This window comes from Lissotriton helveticus, chromosome 3_1 (genome assembly GCF_964261635.1).
Source record: "Lissotriton helveticus chromosome 3_1, aLisHel1.1, whole genome shotgun sequence".
NCBI lineage: Eukaryota > Metazoa > Chordata > Amphibia > Caudata > Salamandridae > Lissotriton > Lissotriton helveticus.
This window is the reverse complement of record NC_136061.1, coordinates 86,521,911-86,549,188: the sequence shown is the minus strand read 5'-3', so window position 1 is coordinate 86,549,188 and position 27,278 is coordinate 86,521,911. Positions and strand designations below refer to the sequence as shown.

At 44.6% G+C, this 27,278-nt stretch overlaps 1 protein-coding gene across 1 annotated transcript in view; it reads left to right on the top strand.

Moving 5' to 3' along the window:
* XRCC5 (X-ray repair cross complementing 5) overlaps nucleotides 1–27,278 on the top strand; it is a 511,073-nt gene that overhangs the window by 248,853 nt on the left and 234,942 nt on the right. Inside the window, exon 14 of the mRNA XM_078679276.1 lies at nucleotides 2,710–2,906. Within this exon, the coding sequence (XP_078535402.1) occupies nucleotides 2,710–2,906 (197 nt within the window). The remainder of the gene's footprint in view (nucleotides 1–2,709; nucleotides 2,907–27,278) is intronic.

Genomic DNA, 27,278 nt, shown 5'->3' with positions numbered 1-27,278 from the left:
AACAGTAACACTCTAGAGAATAAAGACGTGTAATACTGAGCTCGTGTGTGGTGTAATTCATTTACATGATTCCAGTCTGAGGAGGATGCTACAACTGGTGACGAGATGGGGGATACTCAAACCCCGCAAACCGAAGAGTCGAGAGTGATCTCCAAAAGAGTTTGCCGAGGTCCAGCAAACTGCTCGTGCATGCCATGTGCACTTCAGTCAGTGAAGACTAGACGGTTGGTGTATGTTGTGTTAAAGCATAACTCCATCCAGTACAAGACTTACGAAGACACTTAAGGCTTAACGTAAAGTTTAATTTATTTTCGGTAAGAAAATTGCTAATACGACGGGATAAGAAGTGAGACACTAAAACCTAAACCAGAGCCGTCATTCATTCAGTACGGTAATGCTAAAGGCAGTGAATGCCAGGAACAAAAACGCAACAAGCAGTGACAGCCAGGTGCACAAGAACGCTGTGAGGGGAAGCAGATAAACGCAAAGAAAGGCTAAAGGCAGAGAAAACCAGGTACACTGCAGAAGGTTGAGAGTGGTGAAGAGCAAGATACAAAAACGCTACTCACCATCAAAGAAGAAGATAACAAAAAGATTATCAAATATCTTAAGAACATAGCAGGAGACGGAGTAAAAGAAGTGATAAAGAAAATACCACAGGTGTACAGAGTATCTTACCAGGATGTTAAGGTGGCTTTGAAACTCAAGTTCAATCCAATGCCGTACGTTGACTATGAAAGGTAAATCTTCAACAGTAGAGACAGAGAGATGGTGAAACGATGGAGCAATTTGTTGAAAGACTTGAAAAGCTCATCAAACGTTGTTAGTTCAACAAATGTTATAACTAAGAAGTAATTTGTCTCAGAATCATAGGTGGTTGCCTGTCTAATTCCTTCAGATGCTGAGAGACGATCTCTCTAGAGCATGTTCTTATGGTGGACAGATCTGAAGAACTTGCCAACAAACAAGCCACTGACATGGAGATAAGAGGAGCCCAGAGTAAATCCGAATTAGAATATCAGTGATCATCATGACATAGTGAATCAGTTTCTATCATTGTTTCATGGATTAAGAAAGCTTAAGACAATGGAAATAACAGATCCACATTCATGACAACATTCTTCCTGTTGCTCAACGACATAGTCAAGTTGAATTTAATCTACAAGAGGCTGTTGAAAAAGAAATTGAGTCTTTGCTAAACCATGACATCATTGAGCACTCTACTAGACCAACACCGTGGGTGTCGCCAATAGTGGTGGTCCCTAAAACGGACAGTGGGGGGTCTGTACGAATCTGTGTTGACATGCATCAAGAAAACAAGGCAATCGAAAGAGAACAGTACACTGGCCTCCTTTTTCCAATCCAAAGTCGAAGATGTTTATTCAGTTTTTACAGTGAATCATACAGGGAATCCTAGCCTACCAGATGATAATGCTTTACCCATGGGCTCAGAACCATTAATTTGCTTCTCCCCACTGACTATGGATTAGGTACACGACTCATTAAATCTACGAAATCCGAGTCTCCAGAGGATCCTGCCACTCGTAAAATCCTTCAACAAGTACCTGAAATAATTTTGTATCATCTAACAAACCTCTTCAAAAATTTGCTTGAAACAGGGTACTTTTCAAAAGTCTTGAAAGAGCTTCTATCCTGACTCTAATGAAAAACAACCAATCTCCCTACTACTGACCCGAGTAACTATCGGCTCATATTCCGGCTGTCACTGGCAGCCAAAATTATAGACAAGGCTGTTAACCAACACTTGACTGCCTTTATTAATGCAAACTGTCTACTAGACAGTATGCAATTTGGCCTTAGAAGCCAACACAGCACAGAGATGGCACTTATTGTCGTATCTATCAATCAATCAGAATTCTCAAGCTCGCTATTCACATGTGAGGGTCTCAATGTCTTGGGCGGGGGGGGGGGATTATGGGCAGCTTCTGTCAGTCGAAATGCCAGGTCTTGAGGGTCTTCTTGAAGATGTGCAGGGTGGGGGCGTGTCTAATGTTGATCGGCAGCTCTTTACCATATAATGTGTTACCAAAGGTAAGTAACTTGTTCTAAATGGCTCCATCTCGGCAGCATGTAAACGTCACGCATTAAGAGCATGTCCTTTACTAAATTGATTGCTAGTGGAGAAGATAGTTTTTAAGCATTTCTCTTTTCATGTAACAAGAATTAGAGTTCAACTGAAGACAATGCAGTTTTTTTTAGAAAATTCTAGGCTAGGTGGGTGGAATTTGCAAATATGCTTTTAGCCCTTCGACTTTCGGCACCACCTGTTAACATAGGCAAGATAAGTATCCAGCAGCGGCCAATGATGCTATAATATATTTTTGATTTAAAAATAAATGTTTTGAAATTGCAACAATATTTCTTATCACATTTAAGAGCAGCACTGCAACAGCTGAGACAAAAGTAAACTATTTTTCTTGCACACTTCTTGTAATATAAGACATTTGGTAATCTGTGTTGAGTACCACAAACCTGAAATGGCAATTTTGCTTTAAATAAGCTGGTGATCGATTTGCAGCCAATGTGAAATTGAAGTTGCTTTGTCAAAACAAATATGTGCTATTGTGGGCCACCATTTCTTATCAACATGAATTGGTGGTAATGTGACTTCAATCCTGTCTTTGTTATAAAAGGAATGGGTTTGAGACTTGAATTTATTTTTATGTTTTTGTCTTTCTTCTTTGACAGTGCTTGCAACACAAGGCCTTTAATCCTGATGAACCAATCCCACCAATCGACGACCATATCAAGCACATGTTGGACAGACCCGAGGAAGTGTCCGCACAGTGTAAGGCTCCTCTGGCTAAAGTCAAATCACGATTCCAGCTGCAAGAGGCAGTCAAGAAAAAAACACAGAAGACGGGGCAGGATATCTTCAAAGACACGTATGTAGTGCTATTTGGGCATTGTTTGAGGGAAAGGCTAAGATCTTACATTTGCACAAATGTTGCATAGTGCCACGAACAGGTCTTTCTTAAGTACCCACCTATATGTGGCACGAAGAAGCCAGCTGCTTCCACATTGGGTGAAGCTCAAGGATATGTCTGACTAGTGTTTCATTTTTTTTTTTTTTATTACAGCTTGTAGCGCAAATACAAAGTTCCAGGGTCTGTAATTGTCTAGCTTGCACTTAATATAGTGGGAGTTATGTGCAATGCCAGCCATACGTTTTTAGATGAGGTACAATGGTTTTACTGTTCATTTGGGCATGGAAAGCATGGAAAGCAATTGAACCTCCCTGTAGGTTGTAGGGACAGCCTCCCATGATTATTTTTGTTTTTGAAGATTAAGTTACCTGATCGAAAGCACTCCACCCTGATATGGGTGGACTTTTTTTGATGCCCTGGTAATAAGCTCAATATTTTGGTGGTACCAAGTGGCCAATGGGAAAATATGTCAAACATACCAGTGTTTGTGATGCATCAGAGTCTGATATTGCCTTGGTAATCATAAAGGGGTCATCTCATACCGCTCCCTTAGAGGAACCTAGACTTTCAGCAGTAATTTCTGTAGCCCGATCAGTCTTAAAAATTGTTATAAAAGGCTACACTGTGAGGTTATTTCCTCCTGCAGTCCCAAAGGTATGCTTAGTGGACAGGCCCTGTCTTGTGCTGGACAAAGGGTTAGAGATCATCTTTGACGTCAAAGCTTCTGAAGTGGTTCCAGTAGCATTCTCCCATTGGTACTGGCTCCAGAAAATGAGACGAGGGGGACGGAGACCCATTTTCTTCTTGAAAGTGGAACTAATCCTTGAATAATTAGGCTCAACTATATATTAGTTGACTATCCTTCTTAACCCCTTCGCTGCGGGGGTTATTCCCCCGCAGCGCTGGGGGGAGGGGGGCGCGCACAGCGCCCGCACGCTCATGACGAGCTGAGCTCGTAATGAGGCACGGCGCTCCTGTGCTCATGATGAGCTCAGCTCGTCACAGGTGCATTACCTGCCGTGGAACGCTCGCACAGCAGGGGAATTATCCCCGCATGCGAACGTTCCACGGCTCATGACGAGCTGAGCTCGTCATGAGCACCGGAGCGCCGTGGCTCATGACGAGCTCAGCTCGTCATGAGCATGGGATGGGTTAAAATCACTCTCCCGAAATACCTGAGTCATTCACGACATAAGGCACTTGCAGGGGTCTGTTGTTTTTATTTGCATTAAATTCTACAGTCACGAGTGTTGGTGGTCTGCTGCCAACTCAAGAGTTACTTTTGGGGGAGATGTTATAATCGAACATTCGCAAAGTAAAATTAGATAATTAAGCTCATTCCTATTAAAATTATTTTTTGATATTGTCATAAAGCATGGCTTATAAGGCGTAAGGTGCTCACAAGAAAGACATAGCCTTAACTGAAAGCCGATTAGCAGGGACCTTAAAACTTTGTGTAAGCTGCTGGACCCACTATGCACGAGCACTTTATTCGCTAAAACTTTTGCCGTTAGCCAAGGAAAATTGAGTGTCCTTCGGAATTTTTATATTCCACTGTAACAATGAAGTATTACAGGATTTTATCTCAGCTTTTAATGATGATACGCACTAAATAATAAGAACTAAACTGTGTATATACTAATTGATTCCCTGTTTTAAAGATTTTAACTCTTTGGATATGACATTCGCATCATTGTATCACAAGCTTAATCGATCATCTTGTTGCAGTAAGATCCACACAAACCAATCACGTTGTAAATTTGTATTCTGCTTTTTTAAAGAACAGAAACGTGCTTTTATTGTAATCGTAGCTTTTATGACCTCTACCGAAATAAGGCTTATATCAATCGATATTGTCATTAAGATTGTAGCTTCTCTGTATCCTCTACCAGCAACAGTGAGCGTTTGGGCGCTTAGCATGCAATAACTAAATGTGACACCCTCTTGGATACAACTTAGATCTGGGGTACTCGCAAACATTTGCCCAGGGGCCACAAAGTACAGGCTGTGATGTGAACGAGGGCCGCACTGATGCCAGAAGGGTAGTGGTAGGGGTCTGGGTAGGTCAGGGAATGTGTAAGTAGGTTTAAACAAATGTTAAATAAATGGGCAAGCATTTATTTGCAGGTTAATAAATGCTTGCCCGTTTATTTAGCATTTTTTTTCTGAATATTAGTGCTCAGCAACTCCTGCTGCTGTTCACCAGGGGGGCTGCATGTAAAGGTCAAGAGGGCCCAAGCGGCCCCCGGTTCGATCTTGGAGTATCACTGACTTAGATGTTCCTATCCCCTGACAGACCTAAGGCATAAAGCGGGAAAAATGATGACAAAATATTAGGTGGTAAATGTTGCACAAACCTGAAAAAGATTAAAACATTACAGATCAAGGACATTTTTTGACTACATGAAGTGAGATTTTGGCATTTCAAATGTATTTATTTTTTATTTTGGCTTTGTTTACTATTTGTAGCTGCTTGGTCAATGTAACACGTTTATTTCCACTATATAAATGTGTGCCATTAGCTAGAGGACCATTAACAATGTCCGTATTTATACGTATAATAGGAATTTTATATTTGTTAAGAAGACTGCAGATTTTGAAATGCATATTTGCATTCAGTCCTATGGTATGACATTTTGTTGAGGATAAAACTGGACGACAGAAGCTTCCCCTCAAGAAAAATCACAAACGAGGAAGGCCCAAAGCAAGGGTATGTTCTGTCCCCCTTGCGCTCTCTCCTGTTCTTTTCTGACCTCACTGGATAAAGAAAATTCTCTCTCACTGAAACCTGTGAAGAAATCACTCTCCTACCACCTCCTATATTCAGAGTTGGCCTCGTGTTGGTGAGTCGATGAAGAATGGGCATGATGAGGCAGATAAGTGCATTTTCTGAATACACAAACTCAAATAAGTTGGAGGTGAATTTAGAACAGTCAAATATCATTTTTGGAGGGAAAAGACTCAACAATCTAGACTTGTGGCAGCGGGTTGGCACGAACATCGGGAAAGTCCCACAATATACATATCTAGGTTTATAGCTAGGCTCACGAGGGCCTTTTCAGAAGCAAAAAGAGTCCATTTGAAATGTAGCACTTCAAGCCGCCTTTTTAAGTTCGGCAAAAAACAAAAACAAAAAGTTGTGGGATTTCAGGATGGAATCGATCTTCCAGGTTGTGCAGGAAAAGCTATTACCAGTGTTTAGTCACTGCAGAGAACAAGTTCTTTAGGGAACTTGTATCGCTCCCGAGGGGTACTCCCACCAAACCAGTCCTGAGGGATCTGGGTCGCCGCTCTATCAAGGAACTAGACACTCTACGCCCCCTTTTATATTGGGCTCAGCTATGGCGGACCCCGGAGCTCTCAAGGTATGTAGATGGTTTAAGAGAAGTTTTGAACCTTCATGGAGCCCATAAAATCAGTTGGATTAGAAATATAAAGAAGATTCTGCTCGTAACGGGCCTGCCAACTGATTGGGAGCCTGGGGTATCGTTATCCAAGGCTGAAATCAAGCGAGCCTATTGGACATGGGTTGACGACCAAGAGCAGAGGGACCCAAATCTAGGTAGGCTGACTGAGGCATTTCGACAGCATAAATTAAAGCCTCGCCTGGAGTCTTACTTAGATTTTATTAAGAAACCAAGAGATAGATCCCTCTTCACGATCATACCTGTAAGTGGAAGCCCCCACATCAAACCTCACCTGACTGCCCAATCTGTGAAGGTGTCATTGAAAATATCCCTCATGTCTTTTTTGTATGCCCAGCCTACGCAAAACCCAGACAGAAATGGCTGAAACCTGTGTGTCTGTTGCTTGGAACCAGGGACCACTCCGTTGCACTCCGAATACTTAAGGCTGATGCTAGCACAACCTTAGTGTGTGGGTTGGCCAAATTTCTTAGTTGGGCCTGGATGATTAGGCTGAAGGCTACTAAATGATTTAAGTTTTAGCTGAATCTTTTGTATGTTTAAATCTTCACAAAGCTGCTAATGTTTAATATATTCTTAACCTATTTATTGTGATACCAAAGGTTTTTTACTATAATCTTTTTAAAATGTATTGTTAAATGAATTGTGATTTTATATTTTTATGTGCTTTTATGATATTCTGTATAACGAATAAAGCTTTGATGATGGTTTATTACCAGTTCTGTAGAACAGCAGAGAAATCATGCTGGGAAATTATGCGAAGCTGGTGTATGCATTGATGACTAGAATTTATAAATGTGTCTTCCAACTACCAAAAAAAGCCTAGTCCGCTCAGGTTCACCTGCAGCTTGGCAGCCTCAAGCAATCTGTGGCTAGGAAAAGTGCCTTTGTCAACCTGGTCGACAAGGCAAGAATAGCAAGCTCTAACACGCTTCTTAACATGATCCGGTTAGACCTAAAAAGTGTGGGGACAAGGCCACTCATGCATGATACTTGGAAGCATGCTTGGAGGATGTGCATATCCGGGAAGTGTGGAGCTTGAGCAGCTAGGCTCAGAGGTCTCATGCCTGCATGGTTTTACAATCTTATATCTCAGGCAAGCAGTTCTATCTGGAAGCAAACTAATCTAGACATGCAAAAATCTGATTATTGGCTTTTTGACTTGGGACTTTGCCAACACTGGAACTTCTACCGAAGTGGCAAATTCGATCGCTTGAGGCGTAATGTAGACTTTCTAAAGAGGGATGCAAAACAATTTGACATGTGTGATGCCTGTGTTACTAGAAGCTCGCAGATTACTACAGCAGCGTCAATTCAATGCCCCGAAAGCCCAGTCATGTAAGCTCTACATCCCACACTGAATGACAGATTGGTGAAATTCATGACCATATTCCTGCCTGTGCTTAGCTCCCCAGAGAATGAAGGTTAAAAATGATGCGGTCCCTGTTTTTCATGAAATGCACTTTCTTTTTTAGCACTAATTAAAGATGGACTATTATCATAATACTGATGTTTACTAGCAATTAATTTTTTATTCAGAAAGCATGTTTCGTTCAATTTATACATACAAAGTAAAAAAAACATATTTAAAACCATATACTCATCACCTTAGGGCTTGTTGTCCTTCAATTATTAAGAAATTGTTCCTTGGACTAGAGATACTTAAAGCATATATTGTTTGGACTTGAAAAATTCCTTTTTCCCTGTAAAAATCTTTTTCCGTGTATTATTCATGTATAATACACTGTCACCTTCTGTGACTTAGGCACTTTATTTACTGTAAATTCATGTCACTTGTGTCGTTCCGTTTTATGAATAACTAGACAGCCTTTATTTTGAATTTGTGCAATGTTTGATGAAAAAAAAAAGTGAGAGGTTTTTGCTACCAAAGATTCATTGATATTACATAAATGTTTTGAGATGTTCTTACCCCACAGAACCAATTGTTATTTATGATATATTTGCCCAGGTTCTGAGAGATATTGGGTTACCCCATTGCGTTCAACATTGTCTTTGTATATTGTAGCATGGGTAGGACATGGCTATGAGCAGTACGACAGGTGCTGCGACAGAATCTCCCAGGGGTTTGAGGGGACCCATTGAACTCCAGTTAGACTGTTTCACTACCAAACCTTGGGACAAAGGCCCCAGTTTGATTGCTTGAATTGAGGACAGTGGAACATGTGCTGTGGAAGTGGGCGCGGTTCACTTCAACCAGTACTGCTCCCAGTGTTGTCAGTCTGTCGAAGGATAGGGCAGTGCCATCAAATGGGCCACCATCGTTCGTTCAGTTAGGATGGGAGGGCTGTGTTTAACCTCCTAGATTCCAAGGTAACTGGTAGGTTGGCTTGTCTTGTACACCTGAACCTGTTAATGTTAGCATGCACCTAGGGCCTTGTCATGCATCCAGAGCCTGAGAAACGATGCGCAGTACTGGAGAATGCCTTTGCTGGCTTTGGATTCCAGAGTTTAGGGCTCGTTATAAAAGAGCCTATCTTCTCAGAAGACTTTAATGTGCCCAGGCACTTCTCCTTCGTACTGCAGCTGGACCTTGAATTGCAGACCCCATTCCAGCACCCAGCAGATTCCTCGTTGCCTGGACATCCGCCTAGAGGCATCTCTTGCATTCTGAGAAGACGCTTAAGGTTAAGCACTAGAGACTCATGTTTTGGGTCCGATTTCCCTTGTCTAAGGGCAGCCAGCTCCTTAGTTCTTTGGATGACCTTGCAGTGGCAGTGCCTCTCAGCACCAGGTCTTGTCCCCTCAGTTGAGTATCCCCTTGGTAATGTTCCACATGGGATGTCTGAGAAAGACTCAGAATTACATCCACTATTTTTCCATTTTTAGGGCTCGCCTGGCGTTGGAGCGCGAAGCGTTCCCGCCAGCGAGTTCTATAGTCACCGTGTTCACTGGCAAGGGAGTCTAGAGCTGTGCACGAGCCGCTACTGGCCTGTGAACGAGCCGACTCAGCTCTGTGGACGCGCACGTCTCCGGAAGACGTGCTGCGCCCGAGCCGCCTCCCGCTTGTTTTCATATGCGCTCTCCGACAATCTTAATATCAGCTGTAACATTACCATACCACTGCTGTTTAGCATACCTATAGCTGCGTTAGCAATGCTGCCGTTGAACACCTAGTCTACACAGTTCTCTCATTTCAAGCTAGCTCCCTCCCCGCCGGTGTAGGGGGTGACACCACGTCACCAGGCTCGACTCAGGCTAGTCCGTCGTCCATGGCTATGGTGTGGCATCTGTGCGGGCGCCGCTGATGGTGGCGGGCGGGCGCGCGCCTCTGTGTGTGACAGCTGGACCCGGGGGCTCGTAGGTGCTCCCATGCTTTGTGCCCATGGGCTGCCGGTCCGCGCTGCTGGTGACTCTGCTCACCTTTTGGCTGCTGCGCTGGGCGGCGGCTCTTGTCAATGCATTCCCGGGGGAAGGTGCCAGCGAGAGCCAGAGCCTCCGCTCCCTCCCCGGCTCAGGTGCTGATGTGACAGTGGAGGACGACGAGACGACAGCCGAGCAGGAATACTACGAGAGTGGGGCCCGTGACGACCGGCCGTCCAGGTGAGCAGGGGCGATGGTGTTGCAAGCCAAGTGGTGTAGCTATCCCAGAGGACTTTACAACTTGTACATTTGCAATTGTTTTCTATTTGTATCTCTTCCCTGTGTGACTTTACAACTTGTACATTTGCAATTTTTTTTCCTATTTGTACCTTTTATATAACTCGTGTAATCCTTAATCTTTATGTATCGCAACTGGTTCTTTTGTAAAGCGCACTGACACCTTCGGGTAATGTTCGCGCTATAGAAAATCGCATTAAACAAATAAAAAGAGGTATATGCACTCCCTTCCCCTCCTCCAGGGAAGGGGACAAAAAGTAGAGCCTAAGGATACAACAACATGCACAAGATGGGATGCAGTCAACCTGTATGTACTTAGTGCCGTGCAAACGACAGTAGAACGTCACATGAGTTTGGGGCAATTAATGTGTCTGAGAATACAGTGCAGTCCAGTTTAGCTGAGTGTGCAGCCTATAATATTTGTATAATGCAGAAGGGGGATGCAATCAATACACCGGTATGGAGGATCGTGTAAATATGCTATGCACCAGGCTGATGTCATGGTGCAGGGGTCGTTTGACGTGGGGACAGGGCAGCTTCTGAAGTGATGGGCGTACAACCCAGCTGAGGCTAGGGAGTGCATGCAATCTGGCAGTGCTTCCTTGTTTGAGGGGTGGGCATGGCGTCTGAAGGGCATTGCGGTGGTGGGAAGATGTACAGCTGACTATAGAAGGACGAGCGCCGTCTGAGCCCAGGTGAGGTACGTGCACCGTTGTACGGTTCTGTTTGGCATCGTATTACAGTTGCCTAATAATCTGTGCACCATCCTGACTCGTGATGGGTTATTTTTCATACACATTGACCCCGCCGCTTTTTTACAAACTGCTCATTCTTAATTGTCATCTTTCAATAAGGTTGAAATGCAGCAGCAGAATGGGGAAATGAGAATTCGTTCCAAGTCATTTGCAGCCTGGAAATCATGCAATCTAAATTTGCAAAAATAAATTCTCTCGGTGGGACAGGGAGTGTGAAAAAGAACGAGACCTCTTTACCAGAGACTCGTTCTCGAGTATAATTCTCAGAGGAAACAGCACTCGTGTAGTTGTCCAGTACCCTGTAATATTTTCCTGTTGGAAAAGACAGTAGTCGCAGTGTCTAAGTGATATGCACAGTAGTTGGTCAGAATTAATCTCTAGCTGGGTAAGGAGATTGCAAGATGCATTGTTAAATGTGATCTCCAATTAAGGTGCCTATCATATACTTCGTGAAGGTGCTCATACCTTCTCTATTGTTTGTTACTGTTATATTAGGTCGATGTCATCCGTTTACTTAAAGTGTTTAATATATAATACAGAACTGAGTAGCATACCACTCCTTCCATTAGTATGCAACTAAACTCGTCTGTGTATCTTTGAAAGGGAGTTTGGCGGTTCGAGCCTTTGGTGCTAGTTAGCCTAGTAGTTTTTCATTTCATTATTCTTGACCGGAAATGTCATTATGGGCCGTCATGCTTTAACTATACAGGAACCGTCATCTCCTGCGAGCTCGCTGGCCTTCAGCAGATCCGTTGTTCTTTTGGTTGGGCGAAGGCAGTTACATTGAAAATGAATGATATTACCCGATTGTTTTCAGAGTCATTAACCTGGCAACGAAAACATAGCACTACTTCATGCCTCAGGAAACAATTTGTTAACAGACTGGTTCTTGCTGCCTGCCTTCTCGCATGACTCCAAGCCATCACTCTCATCTCATATGTTTATTTATTTAGCGAATTATAAAGCGCCTGGTGACCCGGAGGCATCCCCGCGCTAATGATACATGTACAAAGACAGCTGTTGACAGCGATTGCAATTGATTATACCCAAGATGGGAACCCTTGACTAAATGGTCTTGAACTGCTTGCAATCGTTAATAATTCGCAGATATTATATAAGCCTAACTCAAACTATGAATATTTATTATGGAGTGATATGGATGAAACTGAAATTCGAGGGGTTTAAGTTTAGAGATCTGCTTGCTTCTGGGAGGAAGGGGTGGGCTTTTTTTCTGTAATAAGGGATGCAGCGGGGTCTGAAAGTAGTTTGTCAGCTTATCAGAGGAAGGGTGATTACTGGTGTAGATGAGTACCAACACAGAACTTCCAAAATCAGATCACTGTATAGGAAGAGAACAATCATTTCTTATAGTAACTGTTGTCAGTAGCAGCACCCTGCAAGGCTTCCCCTCAGAAGTGACATGGAGGCACTGGTAGATAAACAATACAGCTTGAACAGTTAAGAAATTCAACTTAAGCAATGTCCAGGTGACAGCTTCTAATAAAGATAAATCATTCCCAACCAGGCATTACATTTAGTAATTCATATAATAAATACAACAAGATATTGAATTTTAAAGATGCTGGATGGGATGAAAGTCAGGTAACAGGTTACTGAATGATTTTCTAATTAACAATCTCAAAAATAGATTCCAGATGCGGAAACCTATTTGATACTGCATGCAAAAACTGCATGCAGGTGGTATTTAATGGTCAGCTTTTGCAACCAATACTAGCAGAGGTCTTTAACAGGGCCTTTTGTTTTAACTTACCACTTCTTGGGCATCTGCAACCTTTTGGGCTTCGGTATGGTAGCCAGATACTAAGCGGTAGCCTACCACATTAAACTACTGTAAGCTTGCACTTTGTAGCAGGTGGAGGGAATTTTTTGTGTTGTGGACTGAATGTTGTTTGTTTATCCACCGTCTGAATTTGTTCGGTTTTCATTATTTAGCACATTTAGGATTTGGTGTTTCAGGTGAAATTAGCACATTTCTTCTTTGCAGAATTTTCGATATGCATTCCTGCTCTCTGCCTGCGGTGACGCACAATGTGCTACCTAGCACCAACGCAGGCACCCTTGCTCCATGGTACAAGTGTGCCTTCGTTGTAGGCAGGATTGTTTTTGTGCCCCTTCCTGAGAGAGACATTTAAGGCATGAACAAGGTGGGCTTCAGACTAGGGCCCCAGCCTTTCAGGGTGGGGGGCCCTGATAGAGCCAGCTCTGTTTTGCATAGAATCCTGTCCTGATGACTTAGATTATGTACCGTAATGTTAGTGAGCTGCTGCTGTTGCATTATTAAAAACCAGACATCCCTATCTCTGAATTTGAGATGTAAGCACATTTAGAATTTGGACCAGTGTGTTTATGCACTGTCAATGACCTGGCTTTAGAGGGCATGAAAGACCTGAAAATGGACTATATATTCAAAACTGTTATGGATAGGTGTCCCCTAATATTGGCACAGGGCCCCCAAAATCCTTAAGCTTTCTCTGCTTCCGGCACAAAATCAATCACCAGAGGCATTTTCCTCTTTCTAAGTGATCTGTAAAATGTAGGACATACATATCTGTGTAGAACATAAAGTAATTCATGTAAGTTCATTAAATGCCGTCATGTGATTCTAGTGGCATCATAAGCCATGATGCTGAAAGTCAAGAGATGACTTGATGTTGATAGACATAGAAATGGAGAGAACAATTAAGAAGAGCAAGAGAGGAAGTGAAACGGAGCACAGGAGAGCAAGAGAGAAACAGAATGTCACTGAAGCGGAGGAGAAAGCGGGAGACAGAGTATGGGAGAGACAAAGAAGCAGAGAGAGAATGGGAAAGACAGCAGGAGAGAATTTTAGAGAGCGCATAAGAGTGAGAATGCAAGATTAAACAGAGTGATCTTAAACAATTATTTGAAAAACAGTAGATTCAACTTTGTAACCTATTGGCTCTCCCAATGTTTTTTTTTAGAAATGCCGCACTGTCTGCAATGCTGTGTAGCATGGCTAAAGTAAAACAATAAAAAAAAAAAAACGCTTTTTAATGTGCCCTCCCACATTATTTTATAGGTACATGCCTACAAAATGACAGGGATGCTCTTTCAGCACATGCTCTTTCAGAAAAATCTTTTGAAAATAAAACCAAAAAAAGCCTGCCCATTACAAACCATTGGTTGGCTCTACTATCACACTTGTTGCTTCTTATTGGCCAGTGCCTCCTGCTCACCTCCTGCTTCTAGTGTTTGATCCTTCAATGTAGCATAGACCAAGTATAGCCTCTTGTCTGTAGATGGTGTCCTTCCACTGGCAGCACGCTGCTGCAGGTACTTTTATTTATATTTTTTCCATACACTCTATCAGAGTGCATGTGTTTGCAGTCCCTCACTCTCCTTCCTGTCAACCTCCCGCCCCCCACCATCCAGGCTCCTATGCCATGCTCCCCCATGTTGCTTGCCCCTCGCCTTCCTCCTTAAGTCCGTTGTGTTGCTGCTCCCTCACTCCTTCCCACACCTCCCTTGTGCTGCTTTCTCCCTGCCGTCCTCCTGCTGTCCGTTGTGTTGCTGCTCCCTACCTCCTCTCTGCACCTCTCTTGTGGTGCTGGCTCCCCGCGTTATTTTAAGACTTATTGCATAGTAGCGTGGGCTGCTACGCAACATGTCTTTAAGAAAGGGGGAAAAAAAAGAAAAATGACAATCAACTCTGCCTGGGTCATATTGCTCTTTTTCTTTACTTTAAGTCATGTTGCCGAGTGAGCTGCTGTGCAGCATTTCTAAATAAAACCTTGACTAAGCCAATAGATCTCCATAGGCGAAACCTATTCGCTTGCCAATGCTTGTTTTGAGTTCTAATTACTAGTCACAGGCACTTATCAACCTTATAGCTTTTATCCAATTTACACTTCATTTTAAATACCGGAAATGTACATATTTTTTCCAACAAAATGTTATTTGTTCTTGTAACAAAAATGTTTAGGTGCCTTACATTTCCCCTTCATACCAACATACTTTGCATTTCCTGATATTGAGAGCTTTCTGAGAACCTTTATTTTGCGAGGTTCTGCATAGTAGATTTGTTTGGGAAATTTGAAAAGTACCTAAATCTACACAAGCCAGAATAATATTAAAGATGGAAATCAATTTGTCCATCTCTGCTTACTTTTTCAGTGAGCTTACAACCAACCTTCCACAGCATACCATTATTAGTTATCTCCTGCAGGCTTCCCTTGCTTTCTTGAGTTAGCTCACCCTGTGGACATGGACCAAGTACGTGTACTTCCTCATTTTTAGGTCGAGCTGGCGTTGGAGCGCGAGGCGCTCCCGCCAGCTCGACTATAGTCACCTTCCTCCCTGCCAAGGGAGTGAGCGCTCCCGCCAGCTCGACTATAGTCACCTTCCTCCCTGCCAAGGGAGTGAGAGCTGTGAACGAGCAGCTCCAGACCTGTGAACGAGCCGACTCAGGTCCGTGAACGCGCGGGAACGTCAACGTGCACGTTCACGCGCGTCACGCTCCTGTCCTCCCGCGTCTCTGCCGAGGCGCGCTCCAGGCCGACTTGCGGTGTGTGTCACAGCGTTTCTGGCCGGAGGTAGGTAAGTGAGGGCGGGGGGGGGGGGCGGGATTTGTTTGCTTGTTTTATTTCGTTATTGCACGCACTCAAGTATCATAGCTGAGTGATGGGAGGGAAATAGTATGGATTCTCAATACGGAATCACTGAGTTACGCAATCGAGCAGGTGAAAATATTTTTTCCATAAGAGCATTAAGACTTAATTTCCAGCCTGTTTAAGAAGTAGTTTCACTTATACTGATATTTTAATGCATGTTACACTTTCCGGTGCTTTCTATAACATAGAATTTATACCGCTTCATTACTTAATTATCAATGTGGCTAGTAGGCATCTACTCAGAATCTGGCAGGTCACAGTTGTGCTGCTGCATGTAGCTGCTGGTAACCAGCTGCAGCAGCTGTGCGCTGCCTTCAGAATGATATCTTCGTGTGTGTTCAAATCCGAGCAGAGGGAGTTAATATGTAAGAATTGCCTTTAAATGTCTGCAACATGCTGTGATTGAGTGGCGAATCCCAGGGGCACAGACTCGAATCCAGAAGGGTGTGATCACAAATGTACGCAAAGGTGGAAATATATTTTCCGTAATTTAATAATGTCCCCCTATAGCATAATGATTATATAGGTCAGACTAGACTGTGAAAATAAACAAGCGGGGCTGGAGCCAGGCACCTAACTCGAAGCTTGGTTCTGTTGTGGTGAAAGGCAGGCACTTTTACCTAAAGAAGCATTTGCAATGCAATAGGTCTCACATTTACAGAAGTTTGATCTATTGACATTGTAAATGACAATGTCTTTTATTTTTGTTTTTAAAATATAAATAAAAGGCATTTTCATTTACAATGCCAATAGCTTAAACATTCCTAAATGCGAGACCTATTGCATTGCAAATGCTTGTTTGAGTTCTCTTACCACTGACGTGATGGGTCACTAGAAATCTTGCTACTTTAGGTCCAAAAGCTCATTTGGCTTAGGTTATTTACCTCTGTAGATATTTCTCATGGTCATCGTACTTAACGATCACGGATGATGATGCCTGCCCATTGATTCCCTAGGCCAGTGAGGTATTGTCAATAAATATGAATAGTCTGCTGACTTCTGGGTATCTTTGTGAGACATATCTGGCTGGGAATCATGTCACCTCCGATCCAACTTCCAGTGGTGCTGCAACTAGTGGTGCTATTGTCATCATTGAACTTTTTCCTGCGCAATTTGGATCCACTTTTCTATTGTTTCGCATCTTGCTAAGATCAATAGGGTACTGAGTACTCAGTATTGATTTTGGGTAGGGTTCTCTAATGTTCTATACTTTCCAGTGGTGGCAGTGGGCACTGGTCGAAGCCCAATAAATTGGAGGTGGAGAGAAGGATGTTCCCAAATGAAAGTTGGGGTTCTTTTAGCTATATCAATATGTTGTTGTTAATATATATATATATATATATATATATATATATATATATTTTTTTTATTTTTTTATTTTTCAAATCAACACAGGAAGCCCATTTGAAGCAGATCCACACGAAGTTAAATAGGCACATTTCTTTATTTGGATCCATTTCACAGCTCGATCCCGAGCTGCTCCGAGCACCACCTTCTTACATGAGAGCCTAACGCGTTTCAGGAGTTACCCTTTCATCAGAGGCAAGGTTCAAAGGTTCTGAGAAACAGTCTCTGGTCGTACACCTCTTCAAATACAAATCACCTGCCAAGTGGGCGGGCCAATCTTGCACTGCATTCTGTGCCTTGTAGTGTACTAACCCTCTTCCCACAGTGGGGCTGCTTCTCTGACCTCACGATAACCACTATTGTTCCCGCAGTGGGGTGAAGGGCAGCGCTGGGAGCCTTCGGAGAGCGCTTTGTAGCTGCAAATTCGTGCCAAGGCAGCTTCCTGGGTTTCTGTGTTGATTTGAATATATATATATATATATAAATATAAAAGCCAAGTCCTCAGCACTGCAAACATTCAGCCACAGCAACAGAAAACACGGACCCCAGGCTGCAGTCAGGTAGGTTTTATTTTCCCCTCAGGCGACGCGTTTCGAGCAACTCGTGCTCTTGATCACACACCAGACACCTGGTCAGCATTTTTTTAAATACATTTCTCTTTGCAGTGCTCCACCTCCAAAGTGAGTCACATGGTGCATGAACATAAATAAAATACTTCACGACACCCACCTTACCATAAACAAGTAGGAGAAAAGGAAAAAAGGAAATACATAACTGCATGAATGCAATAAGCCAAAAAGGTTCTCATAGGACACTTATTGTCCAGTCCATCATATAAGGGTTAAGATATCAACTCCTATGTACCCAATCAGACCAACAACCCCACAATATAAACCTAATCTCTATTCAAATACAAAAATATATATATATATAAATATATATAAAAAAATATATATCTATATATGATTCCTATATATACACAATTACATGACATATACACTATCTACAAATATGTACAATCGAAAAGTTGTTGACTATTATCTATTGGATATAAGAGAACAAGCACTATTTATCATAAATTGGCTTTTTTTTCCCCATAAATTGGCTTTTTTTCACATTTCCCCTATAGTCCATACTCAAACCATAAGTGATGGTACATATATTAGTGATTACAACACTTAAAAAAACAACAAAGTACAAAGAAATCTTTGTGTTTGGTAAATGACGAAAAACTGTGACTTTTTACTTATGTTTGTAAATATATACATAATCGTTTGGAGAGAGTTTAACCGTATTAACAGCTGGTTGTCAGTTCATTATCTTGAACGATATATAATTCAATCGTTACTTCCCCATATGCACAACTTCTTGCCTTAGTTTTTCTTATATTCGATATAGCGATCTTGAATCCATACCGGCCCTTAAAGAATCAAAGAAAATAAAATAAAAAATCCTCATCAGGATTTATTTCATATTTTCTGTATGATCTACGTCATTATATACATGCTGCACACAATTCATAAAAGATGATGCAAATCTTCAGTTGTATTGAGCCCATTCGGATATTTGCTATCCAGCTCCACTATGTACTCTGTCTCCCTTCTTCTCAGAAGTCCCTCTCTATCACCTCCACGATTGAGAGGGGCCACTACATCAATCACAAAATAAGTCAACTGTGACATCATTATTATGTGTAGATTTGAAGTGGCGTGCCACGGGGTATGTATTGTCGTTATTTACTATTGCACGCAAGTGTTGCAAAATCCTGACATGCACCTGTAGCTTAGTGCTGCCCACATATCGCAGACCACAGGTGCATGTCAGGACATATATAGCAAACTCGCTGTGACAATTAAAATTGCCCCGAATGGCCTTCCTAGTGGGACAGAAAGGTGTGCTGTAGTGAGTGGTGTTAACTCCAAATTTGCACGCCCTGCATGTGGAGCATTTAAAAAAACCTTTATATTTGAGCCAGGTGCTGCCACCACCTAACTCTGGGCTACTTTTCACTAGGCTGTTATGCATACTGTATGATTTTTTGTAGGTTATCGTAGGAGTACCTTGTAGTATCTCACCATAAAAACCATCAGTCATCAAAATTGGCCAATGTCTTCTGACAATAGACCTGATTTGTTTTTCATGCTTGCTGTAGGTGAGAATTAAGCGAGGAGTATTGTTTTCTGAAGTGGGTTTTCATGCATCAGATCTTAATAAAGATTCTCTCGATTTTTCACGACTTCTCTTTAAAGCACTGTTTAAAACCTTATCACTGTACCCTCTGACTTTGAGTCTATTGATGGTATTCCTAGCTTCTTGTTCAAATATTTCTGGGGTACTACTGATTCGCTTAACCCGCACTAACTCTCCATATGGGACATTATTAATCACATGCTTTGGGTGATTACTACTGGCGTGCAATATGCTGTTTCCAGCAGTCGTATATTTTAAATCAGTGTCTTTATTGTTAATGTCGGTTACAAGTACAGTTAAATGGATGGTACAGTTCAGGGTTCTCCTCCAAAGTCTGTCCTGGACGGCCAGATCCATGCCGGATTTTAAGATAACTATGTCTATCTAAAGGGAGATATACTAAAAATCTGGCATGAATCCAGCCCTCTGGGACATACTTTGGAGAACACTGGTATAGTTCAAGAGGTACGACCTCCAACCATTATTAGAAAGTAACCTAGTCTAGGTGAGATAGAAGTTGATGTTGATTAAATGAATGACACTGTTAACCTGAGGGCCCAACATCCCGTAGCATTGGCTAATCTCTGAACAGCCCTTACCTTTTCCTGTTGTGGACAGTCAACAGGCCAGCATTAGAGAGGGAGAGTACAAATAAGCAAGCAACAGGGCCCTAACAGGCAGGATAATGGGCCTCAATCATATACACACCTAGGACCTAATGGGATCTGTGGAGGCAGGAAATACTGATCCCTAAGAGAAGTATAACTCACACAGAAGTACTTTGGCCGTGCATGGATAGGACGGAAAAAAACAGAAGAAAGAGAACTTTCTCTCTCAAGAAGAGCGAGTCCTATCTAGAAATCTCTAGGAGGGGTGATTTACCTCAGTACGAGAACCGTCACTCCCCGTTAGGTAACATGCTTCATCATGTGGGTTCCTTACTCACACCGTGGTGTGAGCTACGACGCCCCGAGGGGAGGAGCAGAGATGTTTTTTCAGAAGATGAGCGTAGAAATGTAGGTGAGGGGCAGAGTGCAGAAGAGCGAGTGTGTGATTTTAAAATTTGTCTGGGGCCACTGAAATGTTATTGTGTGGTCACAGCGACATAATTAAAATGCAAGAGGAGGTAGGGCTTCAACAGATATACCCTAGTTTTTAGGGGTCAACATGTTTCTGCCAACATGCATTCATCAGGACTTCTACAATCACTTCAGACCTTAGGTATTGTGTGGATTATTGTGGGCTCAATGCAGTCACCAAGATTGACTTACACCCCATCCCCAGAGCTGATAAACTCATACATCAGCTTGGAGATGCCAAGTTCCTCAGCACGTTTGATTTAACGTCTGCATACTGGCATATTGCCTTGACCAAGGGGGCCAAAGTGAGGTCAGCGTTCTCCACTCCAGAAGGGCACTTACAGTTCAGGGTGATGCCCTTTGGGTTGAAGAGCGCCCTTGCCACCTTCTAGAGGTTGGTTCCTGACTGGGTGGGAGAACTGCAGTGCTGCCTATCTAGACAACATTGCATTGTTCAGTTCTAGCTGGGAGGATCACCTGTGCCACCTCAGAGAAGTTCTTCAGGCTCTGCAGAGGGCAAGCCTGACTATCAAGGCCAGTAAGTGCCAGATAGGGGAGGATTTAGTGGTTTACTTGAGTCACCAAACAGGAGGAGTATGCAAGGTACAGCCCCTCTAGGCCAAAATTGGAATCATTCTGTCTAGGGAGCCCCCAAGACCCAGACAAGTGGTTAGAGCCTTCTTAGGCCTCACCGGCTACTATAGGAGATTTGTCAAGGGGCATGGCACCATTCTTGCTCCCTTAACAGAGTTGACTTCCAAAAAGCAGCCATGTGGGTGATCTGGACAGACGCGGGCCAGAACGCTTTTGATACCCTGAAGGAGGCTATATGCACAATTCCGAGCTCAAGGTCCCTGACTTCTCTCTCGGATCCATTGTGCAGACAGATGCCTCAGAGCATGGTATAGGAGTCGTTCTCTCACAGATAAACGAAGAAGGCCATGATCAACAGTAGCCTTCATCAGTAGGAGGTTATTTCCCCGGGAATAGGTGGAGTGCAATAGAGACGGAAGCCGTTGCAGTGGTTTTGGCCCTGAAGAAGCTAAGACCATACCTGTATAGTGCTCACCTCCAAGTTCAGACGGACCACAGACTCTCAGATGGTTATTTGAAATGAGGAGTGAGAATCCCAAACTGTTGATGTGGTCCATTTCCCTACAGAGAATGGACTTTACGGAGGACCACCGTCCTGGAAAAGACTACGCCAATGCTGATGGTCTCTCCAGGGCCTTCCACCTTAGTGAAGAGAACTCCCAAGAGTTTGAGTAGTTCTGTCCACTTTCATCTGGGGGTGGGGGTGGATGGGCCACGTGTTAGACCTAGCATCCTTGGCGTGGTTTTCCCATAACTTTTTGACTTCAGACTTCCTGTTTTTTGCTGACTTCATTTTTGCTGGCCTTAAGACACTGCACACTTTACTACTGCTAACCAGTGCTAAAGCGGTCGTGCTCTTTCCCTAAAACATGATTATATTGGTTTATCCCCAATTGACATATTTAATTTACTTATGAGTCCCTAGTATAGTGGCACTACATGTGCCCAGGGCTTGTAAATTAAATGTTACTAGTGGGCCTGCAGCACTGATTGTACCACACACTTAAGCAACCCTTTAAACATATCTCAGGGCTGACATTGCAGAGCCTGTGTGTGCATTTTAAACTGCCATTTCGACCTGGCAAAATAAACCCTTTGCCAGGCCCAAACATTCCTTTTTTTTTTTTTTTTTTAAAGACCTTTATTGAAAGAACACAATTAAGTTATAGACGCTACAATCTATGGCCTACAACCTATCAGGCCGGCCTCTATATGTAAAGCTTTGATACCTATGTTTCCAAAATACACAGCCGTACATCCGACAACCCGGAGGTCGGCGGCGCATGGCCTTATGTGTCTCCCACAGCGTCCTTCATTATAAACAGAGCGACTTATAGGTCTAACAGTTTTTCACTTTTTGTTGGTATCATCCTCTTTTTCTTATTTCTAGCATAGAACATTGCTCAACCTGAACCATAACATCGTTCAAGATAGATACATAAAATTAGCAACCAACACTTCGTCATTTACCAAACCACTTGTCAATTCGCAATCCCATCGCCGCACCCAGTGTCGCCTCTAAGCTGTAATACCCACCCCCTCCCCCTATACATCGTCCTCATCCTCATCTGAGCTGATATCTTCATCTTCTGGTAAGGGGTCACATAAGTCACCTCTGTACACATTCCAGTTTGACCATACCGTGTTCCACTTACGGGGACAGGCCCTAAGTACATACACCGCCCTCTCTGTAAACATTAACAAGTCCATATTTTTACTCCACATGGATGCAGTAGGCAGCTCCAAGGCTCCCCATTTTTGTGCGATGTCTCTTTTCGCTACCATTATGGCCAGTGTAGCCCATATCAATCCATACTTCGTCAAATCGTTCGGTTCCCAGATGTTCAACAGACATTTGCGTGGTTCGGGGACAAGAGAGACCTTAAGTGTCTGCGAAACAGTGCTCATGACTTGCCGCCAGAATTCCACCACATGAGGACAGTCCCACAACGTGTGAAACAGTGTTCCCTCCTCCCCACAACCGCGGAGACAGAAGGGGCTCGGAGCTCTATGAATCTTATGCAGCATACATCAAGTGTAATAAATGCGATGTAGAATTTTAAGTTGCACCAATCTAAATTTTGCCGATATGCCCACTTCTTTAGGTGACGCCAGTGCCTCATTCCATTCTGAATCATCAATACTCCCCACGTCCTCCACCCATTTCCCCCGTAATGCCAATGTGGGGTCTGTCATGTTGTTGTTCAATTTTCTATATGTGAGTGCGGTGGCTCCCTGCTGCATAAAATCTGTGAGTAGTCTGTCCTCCAATGGGGATGAGTCCGGCACTGCGCCCCCACCTGGTATCGCGTGTAGCAATGCGTGTTTGGTTTGAGTGTATCTATATAGTTCGTTCGGGCCTAGCCCGTAGTGCTGTTGGAGTTTCTCGAATGTGATCACAGTTTCCGCCTCCCACATGTCCCCAACCGTGGAGATCCCAATAATGTCCCACTGTGTAAATCCCTTACTCTTCTGAAGTTGCCCCAGAGTCTTTGTGTCCCAGAGGGGGGTCAGTTTAGTAATTTTCCCCTTCCAGCCCAGCTTCGCCTGCGCCGCGTGCCATATCAGTGCCGTGTGTTTAGTGGGTCCCTTTAAACGCATTACCTGCCGTTTGTTATACAGTGGTGCTAGCATGCCTTCCGTTCCCAGCTGTGCCCAATCGGACCTGTAGGCAGGGTCGTCTCTCTGTGCATGAATCCACCGATTCACTATCTTGAGCTGTGCCGCCCAATAGTATAGGTGTATATCCGGCATGGCAATCCCTCCCTCGTACCAGCTCCTAGTGAGCTTGTCATGCGCAATGCGTACTGAACCATTATTCCATAGCAAGGCGGACACCAGAGCCCCTATCTGTTTAAAATAACGCAGTGGGACCATGTATGGTGTATTTTCCAGGACATATAAAAATCTTGGTAGCGCCATCATTTTGTATAATGCAGCGCGCCCCAAGAGGGTCAGTGGCAGATTCGCCCAGTGTCTAACATCGGTGCGGAGGCGCTCCAAAGGGGGCTTCAGATTCCGCTCAAAGAATTCTGGGGCGTTATCCGTGATCTCGATGCCCAAGTATTTAAAGGAGCTCGCGGTCAGCGAGAGTTGGCAGTTCGACGGTAGCGTCGACCTCGGTTCCCTAAGCACGTCAATTACGGATTTGGCCCAGTTCAATGTGTATCCCGACGCCCGCCCATGCGCATCACATAGTGATAGGAGTGCCGGAATGCCCCTATCGGGATCTGTTAAATAAATCAGAATGTCATCGGCGTACAGGGATATACGATCTTCCCACCCCTCTCTCCAGTCTACCCCTCCTAGCAGTGGAGTTGTTCTGATCAGTATCACTAACGGTTCCAGTACCAAGGCAAAGAGCAAGGGTGATAGGGGGCAGCCCTGCCGCGTCCCCCGTGCCAGCGGGAATGTCTGCGAGATCTGACCGTTTGCGGTGACCTGGGCCACAGGCTTGGCATAGAGGAGTCTAATCCAGGAAATAAACTTGGGGCCAAAGCCCATGCGGGCCAAGACCGCAAAGAGGTATTCCCACTCCACCAGGTCAAATGCCATTTTGGCATCCAGAGAGAGGATCACTGCTGCCTCCGAGAGGGTGTGTGCTCGCGCCACCACCCCGTGAACTCGCCTAAGATTGAGGGCAGTACTCCTGTGAGGCATGAAGCCCGATTGATCCGGGTGGATCAGCAATTGTATATGGGTTATCAGTCTGTCCGCCAGCAGCTTAACTAGGATTTTCGCTTCCGCGTTAAGAAGTGAAATGGGCCGATATGTAGAGCATTCTGCCAGTGGCTTTACGGGTTTCGGTATGGCCACTATTGTGGCGGTGCGTTGGTCTAACGGGAGTTCCATTTTTCCCAGACTATCGACATACATCGCTAACATGGGTTTACTAAGGGTTTCTGACATAATTTTATACCATTCAATGGGTATCCCGTTGGGGCCCATTGCTTTTCCGGAGTGGACCTCCTGTATTGCTCGCTGTATTTCCTCTCCCGTCAGTTTTGCCTCTAGGTCCTGCGCCGCCTCCGGCGGAAGCGTGGGCATGTCCACGTTCTCAAGGGACATCTCTGCTGCCTGGGCTGTGACTACTAGGTCTGGAGTGTATACTGACTGAAAATGTTCCGCCAAAGTCTGTACTATGGCCTCTGGGTGTGTCTGTAACTCCCGCCCATGATTGTATAGGTGTTGTATCCCTCTAGTACTCCCTCCACGTTTGTCAAGCCATGCCAGCAATTTCCCTGCCTTGTCCCCGATATCATAAACCCTGTTCGCAGTGTTGGCGATACTGTCTCTGACCTGTGATTTAAGGTGATCGTTGTATTGGTGCTGCCGCAGTTTCAGCGTGTGTGCAGTGTCTTACGTAGGGTCTGCCATATGCGCCATGTCTGCTGTTTGGAGTGCCAGTTCTAGGTCGGTGAGTGTTTGCCTGTATGTACTTTTGTGTCCCGAGACCGATGCAATCGCTCGGCCCCTCAGGACTGCCTTATATGCTTCCCACAGAATCGACTGGGAGGAAACCGACAAAGTATTCTCTGCAAAGTAGTACTTGGTTGCAGATATCAGGTCCTTCCTGATCTGGGGGACCAGGAGATAGTTGGGATACAGTGGGTAGATACGTGCCCGTTTTTTCTCTTTAGTGGACAGGGTGAGCAGCACAGGGGAGTGGTCGGAAATACCCCTCGGTAGTATATCTACAGTGTCGATGTTTCCCATCCCATCGCCCAGGAGCAAAAAATAGTCCAATCTGGACAGGCTATGATGTACCGGAGAGAGATACGTGTATTGCTTCGCCGTCGGGTGCGTATGGCGCCAGGCATCTATCAGTCCCAAAGCCTCCATAAATCCTGGTAGGGCAGAGGAACCCAATGTACGTGGTCTGATGGGAAATGTGTCCAGTGAGGGGTCCACAATAGCATTAAAGTCTCCCCCTAGAATGGTGTCACCCGTAGGTAGGTGCAACAAAAACTCTCCCAATGCCGGCAATGCTACAGAGTGAAGCGCCGGGGGGATGTATACGGACACCACATTCAGGAGTCTGCCCTCCCATTGCCCATGTACCGCCGCGAAGCGGCCCTGATCATCTACCTTATGTTGTAAAACTATGAAGGGGGAGTTACTCTTTACCATGATACCCGTTCCCCTAGAGCCTGTTGTAAACTCTGCATGTGTCACCATTTTGTACCCCCGTCTATCGAGTGCACGGCATGCATTCCCGGTGAGATGCGTCTCTTGTAACAGCACCAGTATGGGTCTCTGTCGTTTAATCGCCTGCAGAACTAATCCCCTCTTAATCTTATCCCCTAAACCTCTAACGTTCCATGTCAGTATACTTAGGGGGGGTACCGCTGCCAGACGCTGAGGTGCCTCAGCGGCCTCTGTGTATGACTGGGAAGTCATCATGTGTTCTTAAGAGTGCGGCTAGTCGTCGCAGTCGCTGCGGCTTCCATAGTGTGGTGTAGTACGTGGTGTCACACACGTGTGTTAGCACGCGGTATAGTACAGTGTGTGTATCTAATTCTTGAACTAACAAAACCCAAACTAAAACTCCCCCCTCATCCCCCCTCCCTGCTACCCTGCTCCACGGACATAACACCGCCCGCTTCCCCAACTGTGCAGAGTGCTTAATCCCATCCCTCAACACCTTACTTGCTCGTGGGGGGTCAAGAGTCCCCAAGCATCAGTAGCTCAGTCCATTATGTTCGCCTTCACCCAGTCCTTTGTCCAAGGGCATAGTGCCCGATCGCTTGGTCGCCTCACAGTTACTCGTTGTTATCGTGGAGAGATGAGCGGCCTGGTGAGTGTCCTCCTTTCTCTGTTCCTGTATCAGACGTCTGTTCCGGAGGCGGTGGGTCCTCCCGATGCTGTCCATCTCGTGCCTCTGCCTGCTGATTGCGCCGGTTTCTGTTCGATCTGCGGGGCCCCTCAACTATTCTCCAGCCGTCGAGCCATTCCTGCGCAACCTCCGGTGTGTCAAAAATCCATGTTTTCCCATCCGCCACAATTCGCAACTTCGGCGGGAACAGCATGGAGTATGGCAGCTCCTGCGCTCGAATCACTTTCTTTACCTCTGAGAAGGTTTTACGGCGTCTGGCCACCTCAGCCGTGTAATCCGGAAAGAAGGCCACTGTGGAGTTCTGAAGTTTGATCGGTGGCGATACCCTTGCAGCCTGCAAGATCGCATCCCTGTCCCTGTAGTTAAATAGCCGGGCTAAGACCGGTCGTGGTGCGGCTCCTGGTTTCGGCGTTCCCCCCGGCACTCTGTGCGCCCGCTCTACCGAGAAGAAATGGGAAAGTCCTTTGGGCTGTAGTTTGTTTTGTATGAGGTCCTCCACATAGAGATCCATCGCTCTCTTACCCTCCGTTTCCGGAATACCAAGGATCCGAACGTTATTTCTTCGCGAACGCCCTTCCTGGTCATCCAGCTTCGCCTGTAGTTGTTTGTTGACCGCCTCCATGCGTTCCATTGCCACCTGTAGTTCCGAAGTGTCCTCCACCAGAGATTTTGTCACAACCTCCACCTGCGCCACCCATTCAGACATCTTACGGAAATCGGTGCGCAGCAAGTTGACCTCAGTTGCTATAGCCCCAACCGTTCTCTGGACATTAGAGAGGGTTTTCATAATATCTTCTAATGTTACGGATTTAACCCCCTCCGCATCTTGTCCTT